General features: G+C 28.1%; 1 protein-coding gene across 1 annotated transcript in view; it reads right to left on the bottom strand.

Moving 5' to 3' along the window:
- LOC100202382 (alpha-mannosidase 2) overlaps window positions 1–13,778 on the bottom strand; it is an 82,402-nt gene that overhangs the window by 55,728 nt on the left and 12,896 nt on the right. The window contains exons 3-5 of the mRNA XM_065792818.1: window positions 13,148–13,263; window positions 12,129–12,273; window positions 3,620–3,791 (exon numbers count right to left, since the gene is read on the bottom strand). Of these exons, the coding sequence (XP_065648890.1) occupies window positions 3,620–3,791; window positions 12,129–12,273; window positions 13,148–13,263 (433 nt within the window). The remainder of the gene's footprint in view (window positions 1–3,619; window positions 3,792–12,128; window positions 12,274–13,147; window positions 13,264–13,778) is intronic.

The following is a 13,778-nucleotide window of genomic DNA, read 5'->3' as shown; positions in this document are numbered from 1 at the left end:
AAGAAAATAAATAGTAAGGCAAACTTGATTTTCAAAATACCAAACAAAGCTTTTTATCATAATGAAAATTGGGCTAAAGAGTGTTTGATCTGCTTCCAAAAAAGTTCAAGCATGTCTAAATGTAACTCTAATTACACAGAAACAAGAATTAGAAAATATTTCATTGATAATTATGATCCAGAAGACTATCACTTACATTCAGGTATCTGTGAAAGGTGTAAAAACCTACTTTTAAAAATCGAAAGGGGAGAAAAAATGCCATATCTCAATGGATTTTTAATTTTTCAAAAGTTATATTTACAATACCAACAAGGTCAAACCCTTTCTCTAAAGCAATCTTATAAAGGAGTAACTTTTTTTAAGTCCTGAAAGGGCAGAAAGTCAATAGAATCAGAAGGTCAAAAGAATCAGAAAGTCAATAGAAGTCTTACAGAGAAACTTAGCATGTTAAACATTTACAAAATCCTTTTATAGCTCAACAAATATGGAATTTGATCAGGCTTGGATAGGAATGGCTTGCAATTGAACGCTATTGATGACCACGCAAATGATTTTTGTTGTTGACAACTTGTTGAAAGACATGGAAAAATAGTTTCAAATGTTTGAAAAAATACATGCCTACTTAAAATATTTAAATACAACATTTAATTTACATAAAAATATGTTTATTTTAAACAAGCATTACTTTTTTATTTTATTTAAAGCCTTCGTGTAAAATAAAAACTTTAAAAAAAAGTTATTCATAACATAAGGATTTTTTTATTGCAACTAAATTGTTAAAACATTAAAACAGCCGTGATCAAATTGTAAAGGAAAAAAAAAAAAAAGCAAGGTCAGTTAAAGCATGGGATCGCACAACATTCCTGTCCAAGCCTGTTTTGATGTATCAAATCTTGAAAATCAAACATGGAAAGCTCAGTATGGAATAGTGTATTGGCATAACATTTCTGGATTAATTGATCATATACTTGAGAAACGTGAACTTCCCCCAAATGAGTATATGATCAAAATGGAAGCTTTCTCAAATTCTGCATGAACATAATTGATTGTCAAACTAACAAAAATATTTCTCTATCCTAATAGTTTGTTCTCAATCTTTTCAAGATTCTCATAGAAAAAATTCATAATTTTGACTATTGTTCAATCCATAAATGAATCTTATGAAAACTTATAACAAACCTGAGATATACTTGCTCTGAAATGAAAAAATTGCTTTCACAGCAGCTGAAGACATGAAACAGGCTAACGCATTTCTTGGAATAGGCTCTACTGCATCCTTATATCCATGCCCCTAGTGTGAAACTTTAAAGAATGATTTTAGAAAGCCAGGCTTGACTGAACAGTTAAGAACACTTGAGATGATTAAATCAAATGCCCAAAACTATCAAGTAGCTCTTGATGACACACTTGTTCTTGATTTCCTGCTTGTCATGGAATTGCATAAGGTTCTTGGAATTACCAACCGCCTTTTTGACCACTTGAACACTATCTTGGATCAAACAGCTTCTTGTTTCTTTAAAGCTACTAACTGGTCAAATAATATGGGCATCCAAAGGCCTCCAAATGCATGGGGGGAATTCAATGATAATTTATGTCAAAAACTCTTGAATAAAATTAACCTGTTTGAATCATTACTAACAAGTGCTAAAATTGGATTACAAGGAACAAAAATAATTGCTGCTTACAGAGCTTTCAACGAAGTTTTAAAATCATGCTTTAGTAATGATTTTTATACCAAATACAAAGACGCCATCTCGTCATTTGAAATTTTATACAGAGATCTTGAAACTTCAATCACTCCAAAAGTGCTTTTTGTTATCCAGCACATAACCCAATACCTTGAAAATCAGTCAAAAAAGCATGACATTGATCAGCAAAATAAACCCTCAAATACTCAGAAGAATTTTTCAAAAGTTCCTGGCTTTTATAGTGAACATATTACGATTTTATAAGGTCATGGGAATCTGATACTACAAAAGAGATATTATTCATTCGGAATACAACAGAAAATTCAAAGATTGTAATTGCATATTGTTCAAAGCATATATAAAGTATAAGAAGAATAAATAGCATATGAAAGAATTTTGTACTGAATGTAACATTTTTTTAAGAATGCATTTTATTGTGTTCCTGATTCAAAGAATCTGTTAAATTTATAGACATTTTTTTTGTTTTTTTTCTTTTAAACAAAAATCTTTGTAAAAAACACTTCCTCATACCTAAATTCTGGAACAAACATTTTCTTTTGAACTTTTTTTTAACCCTAAAGACATTTAAAAGCATATGCAATGCCCATATTGCATTTTAAGCAATATGATTTATCTGAACATTTGGAAAGATCTGCCAATCAGAGATATGTGGAGAATAGTATCATCACTAACCACTGGAGAATTTCCAAACGACCTAAAACCACTTAGGCTTGAGATTGTTCTGAATTGCATTCATAGAAATTTGTTTTAGAAAAATCTAAGAACATTTTAATTGCTCAGTTGGGCTTTTTGTATAAAACAAATTGAATTGACACTCAATGATTTTGTTGATTGATGTTAATATTATTGTAAACTGATGTTCATACCATCATGCAAGATGCAAGAACAAAAAACCAGAATCGAGGTACTGTTTGACTCTTCCATGTTCTTCCACTAAACTTTAAAGCCAAGAGGTGGCAACTCATGATCAAATGGAATGTCACTGATGCATAGACTTATATACATTAGCAACACTCTACTTGATTATGAGGTAAGGAAACAAAGTGCTAATGACATTTTAGCCATAGTTGCCATTCATTGGTTGTATTAAAGCTCAAGTGACACACCTAGATTGTAGAAGGGTAAAGAAATAAAAGAAGTTACAAAAGCTTCACAAAAAGGTTTCAGCCTTAAAAGACGTGATGCTACAATAAAGACAACAGCCCAAAACAGAGCAAACTTTTCTAAACAAGATATGAAGACTTTAAACTAAAGTAATTTTTGAAAGCGATTTTTAATACTAACACAAAAATTTTTTTTTACATAAATGTCACGCTATAAGCTCTTCCTATAATTTTTATTAAAGCATTTGTAGTAAGCATTTAAATTAACCATTTTTAAGATCAATTCCATTGATGGTTATAGTTGACTATGGGTTGTATGTAACAACATGCTATTTCTACACTATGCTGCGCTACGGTAAGAACTTTATGGTAAAGCTTTGATTTTAATTTTTTCTGGATTTCATACTTCTGTACCATATTGCTTCACATAAAACCACTAGAGTTTTAACTTTCAAAAAAAATTTTTAAGACTGTTGTAATATATAAGCAAAATTATATGTATGTATGTATGTATGTATGCATGTATGTATGTATGTATGTATGTATGTATGCATGTATGTATGTATGTATGTATGTATGTATGTATGTATGTATGTATGTATGTATGTATGTATGTATGTATGTATGTATGTATGTATGTATGTATGTATGTATGTATGTATGTATGTGTATATACATATATATATATATATATATATATATATATATATATATATATACATACATATATATATATATATATATATACATACATATATATATATATATATATATATACATATGTATATATATATATAATCCATTTACTCTTGGAATAGCTGTTTTTTAGCAGGAGAAGCTTGATCCCACCATAATGCAGCATAAGAGGTTTCAGCCCATATAAACTTCCGATTGACATTTTTGGCAAGAGCATCAATAACATTTGATATTATCTTGACAGTTTGATCATGAAAGTATTCATCAACCGTTTTTAACCAGCCTAATAATTATGTAAACAATTATGCAAACAATTAATAACCTAATAATTATGTAAACAATTATGTAAACAATTATGCATAATTATGTAAACAATTATGCAAACAATTAATAACCTAATAATTATGTAAACAATTATGTAAACAATTATGCATAATTATGTAAACAATTATGCAAAAAAATAAGTAATGATAAAAATTGAATTTTTGAGATGTTTTAATGGTTTTCTCAATATAACATAATGGGACATCCGACTGGTTTTGGTCAGATGCGTCACATATAACAAAAGCTGATGGAAAATTTATTTAGCTGACAATGTTGGAGTACATTGTCTTAGACAACTTAAAAAGCTATGGGATCTAATTGAAGATATGATTGATAATATGATTTTAAGATTAATTTTCTTTTTTATATCTAAAATTTTTTTGTTTAAAAACTTTTAGATTGACTTTTATTTTTCTTTTTTTTATTTTTGCGCAAAAAACCTAATAAAATAAAATTTATTAATGCCCACTCATGCGATTAGACACCGAGCTGAAGACTGCCATTATACCTGAAGTAATGGCAAGAGTCTCTCAGCACTTTTTTATAGGAAATTTATATACAGGTATGTAAATATATATGTGATAACAATATATCATTTAAAATTACGTAAATGTAAAAACTCCATTTGTATAGTGTTACATACAAAGGTCTGTAAGTGTAAACACCTATAGCATAAGTTGAGTTTGCAGGCGGTGTAATATAACATTATGTACACAATCATGTATATAAATATAAGAATATTTTTATAACTTTTATAATAATTAAAGTCTTTTTTGCTTAAACTGTTTTGTTTTGAATTTATGTTATTGTATTTAAAAAAATTGACAAGATAGAAAAAAGACAAAACATATTTTCTCATCCTAGTGGAAAACTTGAAACTTTGATTTTAGATTTTTCCATGACTCGCCAATCCCTTGATAATTGCTTTTTGCTAAAATATGTTATCTTCTTAAATCTGCCGAATTCGTTAATAAAAACAGCTCAATTAAAAGATTTAAAAATTGGCTTTTGTATTATGATATGTACGCCAACTGTCTCTTAAGCAACTGAAAACTGCCATGTTCTTTTTCATATATTGTTTATCAAGCAACTAATAAGTAAGTTTCATTTCATTTGTTTACAATATTATTTTAAATATTGTATTTTTCTTTGCGAGTTAATTTTTATCTTATCTATTTAGTTAATGTTTATAAGTTTTTTTATTCTATTTAGAAAAATTCGAAAATTCAATTGGTAAGCAAAAATCATTTGTGTTTATTTTAGATATAACATGTGTTTTATATTATAGATAGACCAATTTAACAAAAACGTTCATGCTTTTGTAAAACATAAAGGTATATATAAAAGAAAGGATATATATGACATTGATCAGGTCAGGTGTATGGTCTTCACGATCACCCTGCTACTGGTAACATATAACCCAGTGCAACCTGTTCTATGTCCTCAAAATCAATCATACCTATAGTAATATATACATATATATTTATTATATTTTTTTGAGTGTGTTTCTTATTTAGTTGGAGGTGCCTTAGTTACTGTTTTAGCTCACCTGTAATCTATCACCTGTAATCAAATTTATATATATGTTTGTGTTGTCTAAATCTCTGGCGCGGGTTGACTCACCTGTAAGTTGCTATCTATATGTTTGTGTTCTGTCTGAACCTATGGCGCAGTGTTGACTTGCCTGTAAGTTGCTATCTGTGTGTTTGTGTTCTGTCTATTAATGTTAACATATACGTTTGTGTTCTGTTTAAGCCTCTGGCATGGTTTAGGTTCACCTGTAAGTTACTATATGTATGTATGTGTTCTGTTTAAATGTTTAAATGTTCTGTTTATATGTTTAAATCTGTTTTGATGCAGTGTGTGCTATTTAACTAACTGGATACTCCAAGTATAAAACCTACACTTGCCCTTATCTCTAGTATTTTGTTAGATGTAGCGTTTTTTCCTAATGCATTTCCAAATTATCATGCCCAATGTTTTAAGGTACTGTTTGCAGGAAGTAGCTTCTTTTAATTACTTTAGGTCAGGTCAGGTTCAGGATCATCACAATCACCCTTATTATGTAATAATACCAGTAGCAGGGTGGTAACTGGTATTATGTATTGCAAGGCTGCAATACATAATACCAGTTAATAATACATAATACCAGTTAAATACAAATGTTAAATATATATATTTAACATTTTCACTTCCAATAAGTCTTCTTTCTGTTATTAGCAAGGTCTTTAAGTCTTTGATAAACAAATTTCTCACATCCCATCTTGAGTCAAATAATTTACTGTCAGACAATCAATACAGTTTTCAAACCTCTTGCTCTACAGCTGACTTGCTAACCACTGTGACTGAAAGATTTTATCGTGCATTGATGGAGGCCAAGAGGCTAGGACTATTGCTATTGGCATATCTAAAGCTTTCAACAAGGTTTGATATGCTGGTCTTTGTTATAAGCTTCTTTTATATGGTGTATTTCATATGGTGTTTCTTTCTAACCGCTTTATTAAAGTCATTCTTTGAAGGTCAACACTCTTCTTTATTTCCAGTAACTTCTGAGGTACCTCAAGATTCTATCCTTGGTCCTGTTTTGTTTCTTATCTACATTAATGATCATCCTGACAACCTTACATCTAAAGTAGCTCTTTTTGCTAATGACTTAACTTTATACTCCTGTTTTGACAAAACGTCTTCTCTTTTCGATTGCTCAGAACAGGCAGCCGATCTTGAATCTGATCTAACTTCTGAACAGATTGAGGCTCACACTGACTTTTAAATTTTAACTCCAACAAAACTCAGTTATTTACTGCAAATAACTATCACAATACTGTTGACATTCCTATATCAATGAATGGCAACCCTCTAACTGAGTCCTCTTCTTTACGTCTTCTTGGCTTATCGTTTACTACTGACCTTTCATGCAAATTATATATACAATCGATTGCCAAATTAGCACCTGCTAATTTGGCAATCGATTGGTTCTCTTAAAGTTGGTTCTCTTTATCATCCTCGCCATTTTCTCTCTCCTGATTCCATACTCTGCCTCTACAAATCTCTTACCTGTCCTTGTATGAAATACTGTTGTCATATTTGGGCTGGTTCTTTTAATAATGTCTTTCTCTTCTAGACAAGGTCCAAAAATGTATTGTAAATGTAATTGGACCCACTTTATCTGCTAAGCTCGAGTCTCTTTCCCATCGTTGTAAAATTGCATCTCTTTCTTTTTTCTACAAATACTATCATTGTCGCTGCTCAAATGAGCTATCATCTCAAGTTTCATGCTCTAAAAACTGTTATTTATCTAATTTTTTTTCCTCGTACTTCAACCCTTTGGAACTCTCTCCCATATTCATGTTTTCCTGATTCATACAACCTTCCACTTTTTAAGTCTTCTGTAAACTATTTCCTTACTCTATAACTCTATTCTTTTTTTTCTAGTAACTCCCAACTTAACAGTGGTTGCTTGCAGCCTTGTTGGGAGTGAAATAATATTATATATATATATATATATATATATATATATATATATATATATATATATATATATATATATATATAAATATATATAAATATATAGATATACATATATACTATATATATATATATATATATATATATATATATATATATATATATATATATATATATATATATATATATATATATATATAAATAAATATATCTAACATTTTCACTTCCAACAAGGCTGCAAGCAATCACTATTAGAGTTGAAAGTTACTTTAAGAAAAAAGATGAAGTTTATAGAACAAGATAACAATTGACAAACGACTTAAAAGATTGCAAATTATATAAATCATGAAAACAAGATGAAGGAAGCAAATTCCAAAGAACTGATGTTCGAGGAAAAAAACTAGACAACTAAGAATTTTTGGAGTACTTAGGAACAGTCACAGTGAAAGGATGAGACTTAATTGAATGACGAGTAACACGAGAATGAACTTAGATGGCACAAGAGACGCTAGCTCCTTAGAGCAGCGCCCATTATAGTACTTATTGAGAAGAGAAAGAAATGCAATATTACAACAATGCAACAATGGTTGAATGTTGGCTGCAAGAGCAGGTCCAACTATTTTTACAATGCATTTTTGCACCTTGTCTGGATCTGCTTCAGATATGACAACAGTATTCCATACAAGGAGGGATTTGAGAATTATGCAGATAAAGAATAGAATCCTGAGTAAGAAAGTAGCCAGCAGGATAGAGAGATGCAACCTTAGCAGATGCTAATTTTACAATTGATTTAATATATTTGATATATCTTTTATATATACCTTGATATTTTACAAAGGCATGAAGGCTTTTGCTGTATTACTATAATAATAATAGAAAACTTATAAGCCAGTTAATATTACAAAAAAAATACAAAACTTGTTTAAGAGTGCTTAATAATTGAGAAAGTTTATAGCTTTCCAAATAGAGCTATTTATATATTCATATAAAAAAAAAAACAACTTTTTCTACGGAACTATAAGTTTCATACCTATGTGTTAATCATCAGGTATATACAAAACCAAAAAGATACAAAAAAATTTTATTAAAATTTCAAAATACTGTAAAGCAACTAATGGTTCTATGGAAGCATAACAAGATTTAGCCAAAGAAAAACGGAAATTACCTAATAACCAGGATCATAAATTGAAAGAAAGAAGTTAAAATTATCTGTATTTTTTTTTAAATTAAGTAAATATAATAAGTTCATTTAGTATAATAAATTTCACCATGTTTGTGTTAAGGTATAAAACTTTTCATTAAGGTAAAGGTTACAAATTTTAGACAAGGGATTATATGTTTTGCAGCGCTTGCTAATTTTTTACTTAGTAAAGAATGAAAATATTTTTTTTTTAAAGATTTTTTTTAAAGATTAAAAGTTTTTTTGAGATTTCCTTGGACTACTCTGTATCATTCCTGTACTTAATTGAATTAAAAGATTTTAAGTTGTTTCAATACCTGAATTTGAAAGGTTTAACTAATGCTTATATTTACATTTTCAATATTAATCTGGTTTAATTGATGAAGCGGGAGCTTGATATACATTATTCCTATATAAACACTGATTAATTATGATGCAGTTGCAGGTTTTTTCTTCTGTTTTTTAATGACGATTTAAAATATTATGCAAATAATTGACTTTATTTTCGACAAATATATGAGTAACTAATTTTATTAGAAAGTTTTACTGGGAAGCTTATGTCAATTATATTTAAAAATTGTTTATCAATTTTTTTTTGTAACAACTTTTACATTACAGCTAATAGATAAATGAAGAATTGCTTTTAATAATATTCAAAATGATTTTTTTTTCCTTTTGTTGACTACTTCAGTTTTTGAACATTAGATCATCACCTGAACACAAACCTAATTTTTTCCTGTTATGAAATTGAGACAGTTGATTCAAAATAAAACATTCCCACTAATTCTAATACCTCTGCACCATTAAAAACACCCATGGTGACATCAAATATATCTCTATTTTTCTTGATCCAAGAACCACCATTATTGAAGATTAAAGATTTTCTTGCATGTAAAAAAAAAAATTTTTCTTCTTGATTTGTAATAAAGTGCTGATCAGAAAACTCTATTTCGTCATTAAGTAGCTTTGCATTAATTGATGGGTAAAGCAGTGCACAAAATAACGGGTGGTCAACAGACAATAACTGTCCAAAATAATCAAAATTGCTGTTTTGACCTTCCAAAATAAATTCTTGCAATCAAGGTTGACCGTTTAAAAAATCTGAGTTTTAAAGAAGTTTTTACTAACTATCAGGATGTATGTTGAAAATACTAAATATTCATAACATCTAAAATATTTTAGACTGAAATATTTTGAAGCATCTAAAAATTTTTTATTGTTTATAATAAGTTACTTTCAATTCACTTTGTTGAATAGTATATGACATAAGCTTCATTTTTTACACAAATCACAAATGCTCTATTTTTATATACTTGATAATAGTTTTCATTGTATCAAATACTCAACTTGTTTCTATGCACAGCCATCTTGTTTAGCAAGTTTGTGTTTTGGAAGGAATAAGAGAGGGTTATAACAACAAGAAAAGTAAATAAAATAAAAATGGAAACGGGAATTAGGAAATATCCTGAATAACTATTTCTAGAAAATTAATGTTTCCAACAGGAGAATTTTCGGACAAAACAAACAACACTGGGCCTTGTCATGCCATTTTAATAGAAAAAACTCTTTTTAATTTAAATTGATTTATTCTCAATTTCATCATCCTACATATCTTAGTATATTATCTTTTCCACAATAATAGTTCTTTCTGCATCAAAGTTTAAAGATTTTTAGCACATAAAGTTTAATGAAAGATTTATTTTCATTTTCAATTTTAAAATTAAATTTCTTTTATTTTAAAAATTGTATCCAAAACCTTACAAATATTAAAACACTTGTGTCATAAAATGTAAAGATAAAAAATATACCGTAAAAATATTCAATAAAAATAACATTCAATAAAAATTCTGGTTTATAACTACCTGATAAATCAAAATTACCAAACAACAGAGTTTGTAAAATAATCCAAGCAACAAGATAATTGTAATGAACCTTGTGCCTTATAATGTACCTATATATCAATAGTCACATTGCGATTACAATGTGACTATTGATATATTATATGCAAACCAGTCAGTATAAATAAGTATTTAAATTAAGTTTGCAAAGAATCACAAAAATTCAAAAAGAAACAAATCAGAAAAAGGATATAACCATTATATACAACAAGTTGTAGCTGTTGAAGACAGTTGTTATTGTTGAGACCGCCAAATAGTTCAGTCATAGAAAGAGTACTAACAATTCTCTGAATTAGGAAAATTGAGGCCAGCAATAATTTGCCTACCTCAATCTTTTAGAGGTCGACATTAAGTTGGGAAAAAAAATTTGATACAAAAGTCTTACCATAAAACATAGAAATGAGGTCAGCAATTTTTTGCCAACTTCAAACACTTTTAGGTCGGAAGCTAGGTTAGCATTGCCGAATACTGACCCTGAGGGCTGGTACTAATGACAGATTAACTCATTTCTGTGTAAAAAAAACTCTGAACAGTGACCCGAAATTGTAGAATTGTATAACCAGAAACGATATCACCACAAAATAGTTGACTGTAATCAGATGAAATGGCTCACAAGAAAGTGTTACATAAAAATGGTATAAATAAAAAAGTAACAATAGTTTCTGGCAATTTTTAAACAATGGCAAGCTTGTGGCTCACTATTTTTTATAATCATTATACTATATTAGCTTTATTCTCTTTGATGTTTTATGTATTACTCATTATTTATTTATTGCCTGTTTATGTCATTTTATATTATCATTATGTAATGTCATGGTGTATTATATGTTTATGGCATTGTACATGATATGTTTATGTCATTGTGTATAATCATTGTATTATGTCATTATGCATTACATGTTTATGTCATTGTGTATAATCATTGTATTATGTCATTGTGCATTACATGTTTATGTCACTGTGTTTTACACGTTTAAAGTATTTTTCCTACTATCAACCAGTTTTTCCTAAAATTATCAGTTTTGCACAAAAACTTTCTTGCAATAATGACTTATGTAATGTAGGCTACACAACATGAGTCATAATCATACTACACATACCATCATACTACACATATCATCATACTACACATAATACTTACATTTTCTAAATTATTAGCAAAACTATTAACTTTTTTTTTCTGTTTCTTTAAATAAGTTAACTTAATAAAATTAAAAAATATTTAAACATAAACTTGAATGTGTCACAAACTTTTTTAATTTAAAAACTAAGCTATAATTTTTTATTTTTTATTTTCATTTTTTCTAAATTTCTAAACAAGGTGTTTCAATAGTCAAAAAGTATCTATGATAATATTTGACTTTAAATTTTATTAAAAAAAAAAAAAACTTGTTTTACTGTTTAACTATAAACAGTATTTTTTTTAATGAAATATGAATATAATGAACCATGAGCACCATGAACCATGAGCATCATGAACCATGAACATCATAAACCATGAACATCATGAACCATCAACATCATCAACCATCAACATCATGAGCATGAACATCTCTGAACCAACATCTTAAAAGCACTGAAACAAAAAAAACATATTGGTAGATAATCTACACAAAACCAGATTGGTAGATATTTCACATAAAAAAAGAGATTGGTAGGTAATCCACAAAAAAATTAGATTGTTAAATAATCCACACAAAAAAAAACAAATTGGTAGACAATTCACACAATACATAACATACGAGTATCATACCAACATCATTATGCGAATGTGGTATGACAAATACCAACAACTTTTGTTTATCAAAAGCATCTTCATTATATTTAACTTCCCAGCCTTGCTTCCATACTCCACCATCAATGTTATCAAAAGGAACTTCATCATAAACATTTGCCATCTAGAACACAAATCACAGAACACAAAATATCTAGCTCTTATAAAGATTATTAATTTTAATAGATTTGATTACTTTTATACAACATAATCTTACAAAATGTTAAATATTTTTTTCCTAAATTTCTGAGTCTCTTTGTCAATTAAAAATTAAAATATATACATTCATTAAATTTGTTTGGCAAAAATGAATTCATTCATTTTGGAGGCAGCACTATGGTACACTTTGCTAACTAAATAAATTGATAAAAGTTCATAACAATATAGAAAGTGTTTTCTATAGTTATAAAATTATAATCTGCATATTTGTTTTTTCAGTGTTTCCTATTTTTTTAAAGTTTTATGGAGGAAAAATACACAGAAATTCCAATGAAGCACTTTAGAGAAAAGTTAAGTGAGTTTACAACAATTAACTTTGCAATTTACAGTTAAATTTGTTTATTAATAAATGAGATGCGTCACAGCCACATGAATAAATATGAAATTTGAGCTCAAAAAAATAAAAAACTAATAAATAAAAAAAATTAAATTAACAATTCTGTGTAGCTTTGACCATTTTCATTTATTAAAAGATTTAAAATGGTGGTTTTTTTTGGTTTTCATTAAAAATAATATTTATAAATAATCTTTACTTTTTCATTATTAATAGTAAAAAAAAAACCTACAGTGTACCTAGTATCAACATTTACATTAAACCTACAGTGTACCAGTGTACCTGGTATCAACATTTATATTAAATCTACTGTGCATCAGGTTACCTAACAAATATTAATGTTGATACCACAACATTATTATTTAACCATCATTTTCATCAAGTACATTTGGGACAACAATATATAAACACATGCATAAGTAAATAAAAAATTAAAAAAACCTACCTTAATATCAATAGTTGTAACAAATGCGCTAGTAAACAAGCATATTGAATTATTTGAATCTTTATTGTTACTATGAATAACTTTTTGTGGTCTAAACTTAATGTAACTTCTATTTCCTATAAAAGAATTACAGAAAACTAAAAAAATACTGTGTTTTAAAAATTTGCTACAAGGAAGAACATTCTTAAAAGTATATATTAAAATTTGTTTCTTGGAAAAACATCATAAAGGTAGGGGAGAACCTTGTTTTAATGAAATGCTTTTTTTAATTTATATAATGAAAACAGCTTGATAACCATTAACTCTTGCACTATAGTGTACTAAAACAAAAAAATTAGTTCCACATATGCCTATTGGTAAAAAGTGCATTTTATTGGACCAGGGGATTTATTCCATTGATTGAGAACTACTCATTGAATGGGAAAAATATAAAAGATTGAAAAATGAAAAGAGGTCAGTTGTAAGTTTCAAGTAAGCTGAGTAGTAAAGGTTTTATCTACCACTAGGGATCCCAAAAGGATATGCATATAGTATACATATACGCAGTAGGAGCGCCATGAGAAATTTTTATTTAAAGGGACATAAATATGTCTGCATATTAACAAACCTAACAAATTTTTATTTTATAAAC

The sequence above is a fragment of the Hydra vulgaris genome, chromosome 03 (assembly GCF_038396675.1).
Source record: "Hydra vulgaris chromosome 03, alternate assembly HydraT2T_AEP".
Lineage (NCBI taxonomy): Eukaryota > Metazoa > Cnidaria > Hydrozoa > Anthoathecata > Hydridae > Hydra > Hydra vulgaris.
This window is presented reverse-complemented; position numbering and strand designations above follow the sequence as displayed.